The sequence below is a fragment of the Rhinopithecus bieti genome, unplaced genomic scaffold, assembly GCF_001698545.2.
Source record: "Rhinopithecus bieti isolate Rb0 unplaced genomic scaffold, ASM169854v2 scaffold_21, whole genome shotgun sequence".
NCBI classification, from domain to species: domain Eukaryota; kingdom Metazoa; phylum Chordata; class Mammalia; order Primates; family Cercopithecidae; genus Rhinopithecus; species Rhinopithecus bieti.
In genome coordinates, this window is record NW_016802842.1 from 25,945 (window position 1) to 38,409 (window position 12,465).

A 12,465-nucleotide genomic window follows, 5' to 3' on the forward strand; every position below is an offset into this window, starting at 1 on the left:
TTTTTTTTCTGAGACAGGGTCTTACTCTGTCTCCCAGACTGGAGTGCAGTGGTGTGATCTTGGCTCACTGCAACCTTCACCTCCTGGGCTCAAGGGATTCACTTGCCTCAGCTTCCGGAGTAGGTGGGACTACAGGCATACGCCATCACGCCCGGCTAACTTTTTGTATTTTTAGTAGAGACGGGGTTTTGCCATGTTGCCCAGGTCTTGAACTCCTGAGCTAAGGCAGTCGACCTGCCTCGGCCTCCCAAAGTGCTAGGATTACAGGCATGAGCCACCGCGCCCAGCCGATATTTAATATGAAGGAATTGCTGTCTTTTTTTGTTTGTTTGTTAAGTAGGATAATGGTATTGTGGTTAGGTTGGGAGGAAAAAGCTTGTGTTGTCCCTGAGATACATACTGAAATATTTTCGAATGGAATGTGTCTGGGTTTTGCTTCAAAATGATCTGCGAAGAGGGGGAGTAAGTTGGAGTATGGATTAAATAAGATCAAACATGATATATGAATTGTTGAAAATGAATAATGGAGACTGGGTGTTATGTTCCTCTACTTTTGTATGTGTTTAGACGTTTCTATTATAAAGTTTAAAAGTTTTTGGAGTGGACATCTATCACTATAGACAATCTAAATTAAATGCATCACGCTGTGTTTACTACAGAGTTGTCATCTAAGTGAAGATGAAGTGTTCTTTATTTTTTTTGAGACAGAGTCTCACTCTGTTGCCCAGGCTAGAGTGCAGTGGCACGATCTCGGCTCACTGCAACCTCTGCCTCCCAGGTTCTAGCAATTCTCCTGCCTCAGCCTCCCGAGTATCTGGGATTACAGGTGTTAGCCACCATGCCTGGCTAATTTTTTTTTTTTTTTTTTTTTAGTAGAGACAGGATTTCACCATGTTGGCCAGGCTGGTCTTGAACCCCGGGCCTCAAGTGATCTGCCCGCCTTGGCCTTCCAAAGTGCTGGGATTCCAGGCATGAGCCAGTATCTTTCTTGATCAGTGGTTCTCTTCCTTGGTTACACATGAGGAGCTTATAAAAGATCTGGACCCTATCTTCAGAGGGTCTGATTTAACTGGCCTGTGATAGAGCCTAGGTACCTTTTCTAGGAGGTAAATTCTTAATATACTGCCAGGGTTGAGAATCACTGCTCTAGACAACATGACAGCTATTTGAATGATACCGTTTAATGGTTAGTATTTCCTTGAAGTATTGTATCTTACTGTATATACAGCACTATTTGCATGTCTTAATAAGGTCTTGCTGAGCATGTAGTTCTATGCATACAACTGAGGTATATATTTTCCTTTTCAGTAAGAGTTTGCTGCCTCTTTTGCCACTATTTTTTCAGAAGAGTTAAACTGGTGTAATTGTGAATAAAATAGGGCCAATCATTAGAAGTATTCAGTTTAATGAAATTGGAGCAGGCCCATTTTAAATTTTTCTGTTCAGGACCCATTTTGCTCCTGAGAACATGAGGCATGAGAAGTTACTTTGATAATATTGAGGTTTGTAAAATAATGAGAAGGCACTAAATAAATCATTGGTTTATTAAAATGAAATGTAATTGAAACTCTGCAAGGACCTTGGAGTAAAAAAACTGTAATTGGGAAGTTGATCTGGTGAAATCCTAACTTGCTGTGAGTAACTAACTGTCCTGAAATTTTTAGGCTGTCACCCTTGACCCAAACTTTCTGGATGCTTATATCAATTTAGGAAATGTCTTGAAAGAGGCACGCATTTTTGACAGGTGAGAGAATGTTCTGTTTAATAAATTTTCTTGAATCTTTGTTGTATTGACACTTGACAGTTTGGAGCGAAATGATGACAATAGTCAATTGAAACACATTTGCCTTTTCTAGTACGTTGTTCCCTGCCCATGTCTGCTGTGTTGCCTTTTATTTATAGGTGTTCGTTGCCTGAGTTTTTGTTGTTGGCTTTCCTCAAAGCCATTATCCTTCTCATTGGGAGTTTAGTTGAAATTTTTTAATTGTAAAATGGTTGAAGTGGTTCTTTCTTAGACTAAATTATTCCTTTGACCTGATTTAGAAAGCACAGTAAATCCTGACTTTTAACTTTTTGTTGTTGTTGTGAAAGGGCAGCCTATTTTTTATGTGGGAGTACAAAATTTCTCAGTGTAAAGACACATTTTATAAAGGTATGATTTTGGTTTGAGGTTAAAATATAATACAGCATGAATTATGTAATTACAATGACTTGATATATTTTGATATAGTACAGCTTGAATGAGTTGTAACAAACCATCCATTAAGAATGAGTTACATTTTGTGTATGTGTGTGTGTGTGTTTATTTACAGAGCTGTGGCAGCTTATCTTCGTGCCCTAAGTTTGAGTCCGAATCATGCAGTGGTACATGGCAACCTGGCTTGTGTATACTATGAGCAAGGCCTGATAGATCTGGCAATAGACACCTACAGGCGGGCTATCGAACTACAACCACATTTCCCTGATGCTTACTGCAACTTAGCCAATGCTCTCAAAGAGAAGGGCAGTGTAAGGATTTTTACTCATTCTATTTGTTATCTGGTAGGATTAAGAGTCTTTTCTGGCCAGGTGTGGCGGCTCACACTTGTAATGCCAGCACTTCGGGAGGGTGAGATGGGAGGATTGCTTGAGCCTAGGGTTTTGAGACCAGCCTAGGCAACATGACGAAACCCTGTCTCTACAAGAAATACAAAAATTAGCCGGGCATGGTGGCGTGCACCTGTAATCCCAGCTTCTTGGGAGGCCAAGGTGGGAGGATCGATTGAGTCCTGGGAGGTTGGAGCTGCAGTGAGCCGTGATTGTGCCACAGCACTCCAGCCTGGGCAACAGAAGACTCTGTCTCAAAAAATCACAAAAACCAAAAAACAGCAAAAAATGAAAGTCTTTTGTTCAAGTATTGAGATGGTATATTGGTTTACTTTAGAGTTTTGGTTGAGGGTAAGAATACCAAAAAATAGCAATTTTCTGTAGCATTACCAGCCATTAGGCTTAATTAAGCAATTATTAGAATAGTATCAGTGGAGGCTTTATGATTCTCTACAGTTTTTGAAGACTTTGTTTTGTTTTCTAGGTTGCTGAAGCAGAAGATTGTTATAATACAGCTCTCCGTCTGTGTCCCACCCATGCAGACTCTCTGAATAACCTAGCCAATATCAAACGAGAACAGGGAAACATTGAAGAGGCAGTTCGCTTGTATCGTAAAGCATTAGAAGTATGTGAGGGTGGTGTAGCTGGGTATTTAGCGTGATAGTAGAGGGAAAGCAGTTAAGTTTACCATCATCCACCTCTTTTGTAAAAATAGTGGTTGAATCATTTACAAGAGGATTATTCATTGAAATAGTAATTGAGTACCTAAGGTATGATGTGAGGCCCTATGTGACATTCCAGAAGATCCCTGCATTCAGAGTTCATTATTCTGTGGATAAGATCTGTACAAAAAAATTAAACATTAACCCACAGTTCAAGAGAAGTTACTGATAAGTATATAATCTTAGTGCCTGATGGCTGTATAGTAGTGGTTAGTAGATACGGTAGGAGTTTAGCAGAGAGAGATCTCAGTGGTGTTGGAGTCAGGTGGTCAGGATAAACTAAGAGCAGAAGAGGTGTACCTCATTATGTTTGAAACAAGAAGAGGTATAAAATAGAGGAAGAGGTAGAATTTGAGAATGAATAGACTTTGAAAAGGTAGAGACAAGTTTAGGGATGTAAACGTACTTGGGCAAAGTTCTTAAGGTTGTGGTGAGTTATTACCGCTGCTTTAGCAAATTTTTTAACCTCAGTTATGATCTTGACTCTTTATAGGTCTTCCCAGAGTTTGCTGCTGCCCATTCAAATTTAGCAAGTGTACTGCAGCAGCAGGGAAAACTGCAGGAAGCTCTGATGCATTATAAGGAGGCTATTCGGTAAGAGACACTAACGGCCTTATTTTTAAAATTATTCTTAATTTTAAAATGTTTGACATTCGGCACACTGCAGATGCTAAAATGGCTTTAAATAACAACAGAATAAGTTAGCATTACAGTGGGTTAAAGATTTTTGTATTGGAGAAATAAAACCTTGGACTTCTCTTTTAGAATCAGTCCTACCTTTGCTGATGCCTACTCTAATATGGGAAACACTCTAAAGGAGATGCAGGATGTTCAGGGAGCCTTGCAGTGTTATACGCGTGCCATCCAAATTAATCCTGCATTTGCAGATGCGCATAGCAATCTGGCTTCCATTCATAAGGTACTACTGTTTATTATAATATGTGCAATTTAACACCTAAAATTTAAGTTTTGGAAACTTTTTACCATCCTGCTTTATTTATTTTCCAGGATTCAGGGAATATTCCAGAGGCTATAGCTTCTTACCGCACGGCTCTGAAACTTAAGCCTGATTTTCCTGATGCTTATTGTAACTTGGCTCATTGCCTGCAGGTAAAGAATAACAGGCCAGTAATTGGCTCTCAGTGTTGTAATAGCTTTTTAATTGTTATGTGCCATAAGAATCCAAGCCTGACTGGAAATAGTGTTTTTAATAGGCTATCTGACATTACTTTAGGCCAAAGACATACCAAATATTAAATCCTGGGATAGGGCTTTCTGGATAATAACTTCTTTTTGCTTTCTCTAGATTGTCTGTGATTGGACAGACTATGATGAACGAATGAAGAAGTTGGTCAGTATTGTGGCTGACCAGTTAGAGAAGAATAGGTTGCCTTCTGTGCATCCTCATCATAGTATGCTATATCCTCTTTCTCATGGCTTCAGGAAGGCTATTGCTGAGAGGCATGGCAACCTGTGCTTAGATAAGGTGTGATTCTTTTCTTTTAATCTTTTTGTTGTAAACTAAAACACAAATACAGAAAACTGTGCAAATCAAATCTGTGGATTAATGAATGATTATAAAGTGAACACCACCCAAATTGAGAAATAAAACTTGTGAGCCACTTCAGAACCCCTTCCATTTTGTCCTGAGTATAACCCCCTGTACTTCCTAAGATGGAATCCTTAACTCCTTCACTTAAACACTAACAATAGACTGATGGTACTTTGCTTTAACTTGAAAGCCATAATTTTTTTTTCTTTTATCTTTTTTTTTTTTTTTTTTTTTTTTTTGAGACAGGGTGTTGCTCTGTCGCCCAGGCTGGAGTTCAGCGGTGTAATTATGGCTTACTGCAGCCTCGACCTCCCTGAGCTTAGGTGATCCTCCCACCTCAACCTCCTGAGTAGCTGGGACTACAGGCGCATGCCACCACACCTAATTTTGTATTTTTTGTAGAGATGGGGTTTTGCTATATTGCCCAAGCTGGTCTCGAACCTCTGGGCTCAAGCAATCTGCCCACCTCGTCCTGCCAAAGTGCTGGGATTATGGGTGTGAGCCACCGTGCCTGGCCAGCCATCATGTTTAATGGAGTGCTTGGTATTTTGTATTCACCTTTGAGAATTAGAGCACTACTTGATCAAGGATTGGATCAAAGGTTGGATGATAGATTGGAGTGCTAGGTGTGCTTTTTTTTTTTTTTAATTTTGAGACAGAGTCTCTTTCACCCAGACTGCAGTGTGGTGGTGCCATCTCAGCTCACTGCAACCTCTGTCTCCCAGGTTAAAGCAATTCTTGTGCCTCAGCCTCCCGAGTAGCTAGGATTACAGGTGTTTGCCACCATGCCCAGCTAATTTTTGTATTTTTAGTAGAGATGGGGCTTTGCCATGCTAGGCTGGTCTCGAACTCCTGACTTCAGCTGATCCGCCTGCCTCAGCCTCCCAAAGTGCTGGGATTATAGGCATGAGTCACTCTCCCCGGCCATAATTTTGTTTTTAGAAAATGTTTCTCTAGAATTTTCTAAAATGCTGGAGGGTTTATCATGCTCTGTCCATACTGCTTCATACCTACAAGTTTTAGATTTGCTCACACTTTTTTTTTTTTTTTTTTTGAGACAGGGTCTTGCTCTGTTGCCCTGGCTGGAGTGCAGTGGCACAACCTCGGCTCACTGCAACCTCCACCTCCTGGGTTCAGGCGATTCTCCCACTTCAGCCTCCCAGGTAGCTGGGACTACAAGCACGTGTCACCACGCCCAGCTAATTTTTGTGTTTTTTTTTTTTTTTTTTTTTAGTAGAGACGGGATTTCACTGTGTTGGCCAGGCTGGTCTCAAACTCCTGACCTCAAGTGATCTGCCTCCTTGGCTTCCCAAAGTGCTGGGATTTGCTTGTGCTTTATAGATTTCAGGAGCAGGTCAAAGTATGAAGCATATTACATGAAGTGCTGAGGTTGCATCTCTCTGGAAATATTTACTAAATGCTCTGGGCAGACCTTTTTCAACAGGTGTGAGATTTGGTTTGGTGTGTTTTTCGTCAGTTTTCCTAGATGAAAATATATGTGTAAATTTTACTAACAAGCATTGGATTCTGTTGATAGATTAATGTTCTTCATAAACCACCATATGAACATCCAAAAGACTTGAAGCTCAGTGATGGTCGGCTGCGTGTAGGATATGTGAGTTCTGACTTTGGGAATCATCCTACTTCTCACCTCATGCAGTCTATTCCAGGCATGCACAATCCTGATAAATTTGAGGTAAGACTAATGTTTTTCTAGAATCACTATTTGTTTAAAAAAGAAAAAAACCCACAATGTTGGTATGTCACCATTAGGCATGGAAACCCAGTGTCTTTTGGAAAGATTTGAGCCAATGCTATTAAATATGCCATGTGCTGCCTTTCAGGTGTTCTGTTATGCCCTGAGCCCAGATGATGGCACAAACTTCCGAGTGAAGGTGATGGCAGAAGCCAATCATTTCATTGATCTTTCTCAGGTAGATAAAACTCTCATACTTTAACTTTTTATTTTGAGCAAGTTTAAATAAAACTATTAGCATGTAGTTTATTTTTTGATGATAGGTATTAAATGCTGTACTACCACATATAGGCAATTGTGTTGATCTTATTTCCTTGGTCATTTATGTTAAATCAGCATGCCTTTTTCTGAGGTTGCAAATGAAACAGAAATGTGTTATGCTTGTGCTTGGACATACAACTTTTGTGGAGATTGAGCCAGCACTTGTGACAGAAGATACTTAATAAATATTAACAAAATGGTAACTTGGGAGAAGAATAAATAGGTCTTTTAAAGAAAATAGGGCCAGGTGTGGTTGCTCACGCCTGTAATCCCAGCAGTTTGGGAGGCCGAGGTGGGCAGATCACGAGGTCAGGAGATGAGACCATCTTGACCAACGTGGTGAAACCCCGTCTCTACTAAAATACAAAAAATTAGCTGGGTGTGATGGTGCATGCCTGTAATCCCAGCTACTTGGGAGGCTGAGGCAGGGGAATCGCTTGAACCCGGGAGGCGGAGGTTGCGGTGAGCTGAGATTGCACCACTGCACTCCAGCCTGGTGACAGAGCAAGACTCCGTCTCAAAAAATGAAAAGAAAAAGAAAATAGATGAACTATGGTTCATCGGTTTCCATGGGCCTTTGCCTTTGGTTATCTTTATTTCTGTATTTGTTCTATTGTTGTATCCTCTAGGAACATAAGTTTTATGATAAATTAAGATTGAAACCTGTGGGGGAATTAATTTGCTGAGTATGTAGGCTACAGTTTTTTCTTTGTAGACTCTATTAGCCACTTTGACTGATAGAATAAACTCTACATAGTGTTTGTGTACACACATGTATGTATGTACATACACATGCAGGTATGGTATGTATGCATATATGTAAAAACATACATGTGTATATGTATATACATATGAATCACTGAAGTCCTAGCAGAAAGGTTTTGAGACTTCTCATTTAATAAATAGTATGTACCAACAAATTTTGCAATATAGCTGTTGCTTCGAAAGTTTGCCTGGCCATTTTTGATACACAGTTAGACTCTTTGTGACCAAGAAGCATACCTCTTTCTATCTCTGAGACCTTTAGGGAGTCACTGCTGATTGACTGCAGTCTAAACTCTTCAGCATAGCTTTTGTAACCTTTCTCTGTTTGCCACAACTTTGTTAATACTTTCACCCACCATTCTACATCATGTATACCTTATGTCAAATAGAAGTGAATTACTATTTTTTTTTTTGAGATGGAGTCAGGCTGGAATGCAGTGGCACGATCTCGGCTCACTGCAACCTCCACCTCCCAGGTTCAAACGATTCTCTTATCTCAGCCTCCTGAGTAGCTGAGATTACAGGCGCCTGCCACCACACCCAGCTAATTTTTGTATTTTTAGTAGAGACAGGGGTCTCACCACATTGGCCAGGCTGGTCTCGAACTCCTGACCTCAGGTGATCCACCCTTCTCGGCCTCCCAAAGGTCTGGGATTACAGGTGTGAGCCACCATGCCCAGCCTACTCACCATTTTCTAAACTCCCTCACACTTTACTCTAGTTCTTCATTCATCCTGTTCTCTACTGAGATTGTATTCTGTTAAACTCCTTCAAACTCCTATTCGTCTTTGAAGACCTATTTCAAATACCAGTTCTAGGCTGGGTGCAGTGGCTCATGTGTATAATCCTTTGGGACAATGAGGTGGGAGGATTGCCTGAGGCCATGACGGGCAACATAGTGAGACCCTGTCCCTACCAAAAAAAAAAAAAGATTACAAATTTCAAATACCAATTTCTCTATAAAATGTTGTTACTCATACATTCAATCCAGAAGTGAACTCTCCTCCTCTGTGTTCTGTTTCTCTAATGCTTTGGGCCCATTTTAATGGCAGTTAACTATATTTGTGCCCGAATTAATATAGTTAATTTGTATTCTTACCACTTTTCCATCTAGGAATCTGAATTATGTTAAATGCCATTAAAACTAATGGAATTGATCTGAGATTATACATAGTGAGTTCTTATTTTCTATTCTGTAGATTCCATGCAATGGAAAAGCAGCTGATCGCATCCATCAGGATGGAATTCATATCCTTGTAAATATGAATGGCTATACCAAGGGCGCTCGAAATGAGCTCTTTGCTCTCAGGCCAGCTCCTATTCAGGTAAACAAATTAACAGTCATCACTTATAACATGTATTTGGCTAAGAAGACAGTGATGTGCTGCTTTTCCTCCCTCTGGTTAACTGATGTTTGAAACTGTAGGGCAGACATACTTTTAATTTTTTTAAGTTGTTGAAATGCGCAGGACAAAAAGAGTGTAAGAGTGCAGTGCTTATAGGTACATGTATATAGAGACATGCTCATGGTTGGCTATGAACAGTTACTCTGTCTTGCAAATTTGAAGAACATTTTAGCATTATGAAAGTTAGTCTAAAATGTAGGCTGGGTACAGTGGCTCACGCCTGTAATCCCAGCACTTTGGGATGCTGAGGCAGGAGGATCACTTGAAACCAGGAGTTTGAGACCTGTCTGGGCAACAAAGCAAAACACCCTATCTGTACAAAAAATTTAAAAATTAGCCGAAGTGGTGGTACACCCCTGTGATCTCAGCTATTTGGGAGGCTAAGGTGGAAGGATTGCTCAAGCCTAGGAGTTTGAGGCTGCAGTGAACTATCACTGTGCCACTGAACTCCAGCCCTGGCGACAGAGTGAGGGTCTCTCTTAAAGAACTACTTCATTGTTTTCGACTAAAGAAGTCAGCCTTGCTGTGCCTGTGGCAAGGCCAGTAATCCTGGCTACTCTGGAGGCTGAGGCAGAAGGATTGCTTGAGCCCAGGAGTTCAAGGCTGTAGTGATCTACGATTGCACCACTGTACTCAGCCTAGGGAACAGAGTGAGACCCTGTCTCTTAAAAAGAGTTAGACCTCCTTGTTCATTTACTTAATTATGGCACCTTTAGGTTCCTTTTTAAAAAACCATTTTATTGAGGTACAGTTGACATACAAAAGTTGTACATATTTAATGTATATGACTTGATGAATTTAGAGATAAGTATCCTGATGAAAGTTCTTAATCAGTTTTTGATCTGGTTTTTTTTAAGGCAATGTGGCTGGGATACCCTGGGACGAGTGGTGCACTTTTCATGGATTATATTATCACTGATCAGGAAACTTCACCAGCCGAAGTTGCTGAGCAGTATTCTGAGAAATTGGCTTATATGCCCCATACTTTTTTTATTGGTGATCATGCTAATATGTTCCCTCACCTGAAGGTAGGTATGAAACAGTGCTATGGGGGAATTTCAAAGAACTGTAGCTTTGTATTTCCTTGCTATTGTCTATGTAAGTCCTAAAAGACATGTCTGAAACTATTTTTTCCATTAGAAAAAAGCGGTCATCGATTTTAAGTCCAATGGACACATTTATGACAATCGGATAGTTCTGAATGGCATCGACCTCAAAGCATTTCTTGATAGTCTACCAGATGTGAAAATCGTCAAGGTCAGAACCTAGTCAGTATTGTCATTGAAATGAAGTTAACTGCATTCATGATCTTTTCGTAATCATGCATTTTTTTTTTTTTAGATGAAGTGTCCTGATGGAGGAGACAATGCAGACAGCAGTAACACAGCTCTTAATATGCCTGTTATTCCTATGAATACTATTGCAGAAGCAGTTATTGAAATGATTAACAGAGGACAGATTCAAATAACAATTAATGGATTCAGTATTAGCAATGGACTGGCAACTACTCAGGTGAGAAGATAATACACCATTATATGTCCCGCCAAGTATGCATTTATTTCCCTTAAACCTCATAATAACTCTAGGAGGCAAGTATCATTATTACCATTTTATAGATGAGGAAATGAGTTAGTGGAAATGTGCATCTTATGTAGGTGTGTCTGATTTTAAAAGTCTCCTGGATTCAGCCAGCAGATTATTACTTACTGAGAAACTTCCGTGTTAATATCTTGTTATTCCCTGCCTGTGGCTTTACTGTCTTATATGATGAACTATCTGTACATACCATACAGTTTCTTGCTTCTGTAAACCCATCCTTTCCCTAGCTAAATCCTACTCAGACGTTCAGTTCAGACAGCTCTTCCAGGAATCCATTTCCGTACTTACCGCTAACGTCTCCATCCCTACTTCATTGGTACCTGTCTTTTATACCTCTGCAATGTTTGGAATATATCATTACATACAGCACAACAGATGATAATTCCCTGTGTTTGTATCCTCTACTGAATTGAATTACTGATGTCTTAATCACAGTAATGTAGTATGTACTCAATAAATAATACATTGCATGCCTAAATAAGTAGCTCTATCAAGAGAGTATAAGGCAAAGATCTCTGACCTCTAGAGGTCATAGATGTCCTTGCACACCTGTAATAGTTATATAACAATGTAAGGCAGTACTCAAATGTGAGAATTACAAGGTAAAACTAATTATGTGTGTAGAAACTCAGAAACAGTGATGATCGGTGTGAAGAGAGACACTCTTGGGAGAAGAGACCATTTGGAGGAGTAATTTAACCTTGAGGAGTGGATGTGATTTAGAAAAGGACATTTCATTCATGAAGAAAAGAGTGATCAAAAGCTGTTGGATTGTTAATAGGATTTTGAGACCTTTTTTGGTTAGAGCAAGAAGTTTCATAGTGCAGTCTCCCCCAAATTAAGATAATGCCGCAACGGTTTGCCTCTTCTTAAACTTCAGTGACTTTTAATGGTTAGACCATTTTGGATCTTATGGATTGAAATATTGGACTCCTTTTGCCTTTAAATATAACCATCATCTTTTCCTTGTTTTAGATCAACAATAAGGCTGCAACTGGAGAGGAGGTTCCCCGTACCATTATTGTAACCACCCGTTCTCAGTACGGGTTACCAGAAGATGCCATTGTATACTGTAACTTTAATCAGCTGTATAAAATTGACCCTTCTACTTTGCAGATGTGGGCAAATGTGAGTATGCATAGACTTATTGTTACCATCTTAGAGACTAACAAAGATTTTGTATCTAGAGCTTCTTGCTGAAGATGGTCCTTCTACTCCCATTTAGGAGCTGTTCTGCTCATTTCTTTTTAAAATTTTTTTTTGGCTGGTCGCGGTGGCTCGCGCCTGCAATCCCAGCGCTTTGGGAGACGTGGTGGTGGGCACCTGTAATCCCAGCTACTCGGGAGGCTGAGACAGGAGAATCACTTGAACCCAGGAGGCGGAGGTTGCAGTGAGCCGAAATCATGCTGTTGCACTCTAGCCTGGGCAACAAGAGCAAAACTCTGTCTCAAAAAAAATTTTTTTAAAAATACTTTTTAAAAAATGTATTTTATTTATTTACATGTGACTCAGCTGGGTTCTGCTCTTTTTTTAAAAAACAGAATCTTGCTCTGTTGTTCAGGCTGGAGTGCAGTGGTGTGATCTCGCCTCATGGCAACCTTTGCATCCCAGGTTCAAGTGATTCTTGTGCCTCAGCCTTGCAAATAGCTGGGATTACAGGCATGTGCCACCATGTCTGGGTAATTTTTTTTGTATTTTTAGTAGAGACGGGGTTTCACCATGTTGGCCAGGCTGGACTCGAACTCCTGGCCTCAAGAGGTCTGCCCACCTTGGCCTCCCAAAGTGCTAGGATTACATGTTTGAGCCACCGCGCCTGGC

At 40.2% G+C, this 12,465-nt stretch overlaps 1 protein-coding gene across 2 annotated transcripts in view; it reads left to right on the plus strand.

Moving 5' to 3' along the window:
* OGT (O-linked N-acetylglucosamine (GlcNAc) transferase) overlaps window positions 1–11,862 on the plus strand; it is a 31,702-nt gene extending 19,840 nt beyond the window's left edge. For both annotated transcript variants that reach the window (XM_017869291.1, XM_017869973.1), the window contains exons 6-19: window positions 1,665–1,744; window positions 2,313–2,508; window positions 3,071–3,211; window positions 3,802–3,902; window positions 4,074–4,227; window positions 4,317–4,418; window positions 4,615–4,794; window positions 6,398–6,556; window positions 6,705–6,794; window positions 8,842–8,967; window positions 9,906–10,076; window positions 10,189–10,305; window positions 10,390–10,560; window positions 11,623–11,862. In XM_017869291.1, coding sequence (XP_017724780.1) covers window positions 1,665–1,744; window positions 2,313–2,508; window positions 3,071–3,211; window positions 3,802–3,902; window positions 4,074–4,227; window positions 4,317–4,418; window positions 4,615–4,794; window positions 6,398–6,556; window positions 6,705–6,794; window positions 8,842–8,967; window positions 9,906–10,076; window positions 10,189–10,305; window positions 10,390–10,560; window positions 11,623–11,847 — 2,013 coding nt within the window. In that variant the 3' untranslated portion in view covers window positions 11,848–11,862. The remainder of the gene's footprint in view (window positions 1–1,664; window positions 1,745–2,312; window positions 2,509–3,070; window positions 3,212–3,801; window positions 3,903–4,073; window positions 4,228–4,316; window positions 4,419–4,614; window positions 4,795–6,397; window positions 6,557–6,704; window positions 6,795–8,841; window positions 8,968–9,905; window positions 10,077–10,188; window positions 10,306–10,389; window positions 10,561–11,622) is intronic.
* The last annotated feature ends 603 nt before the right edge of the window (window positions 11,863–12,465 follow it).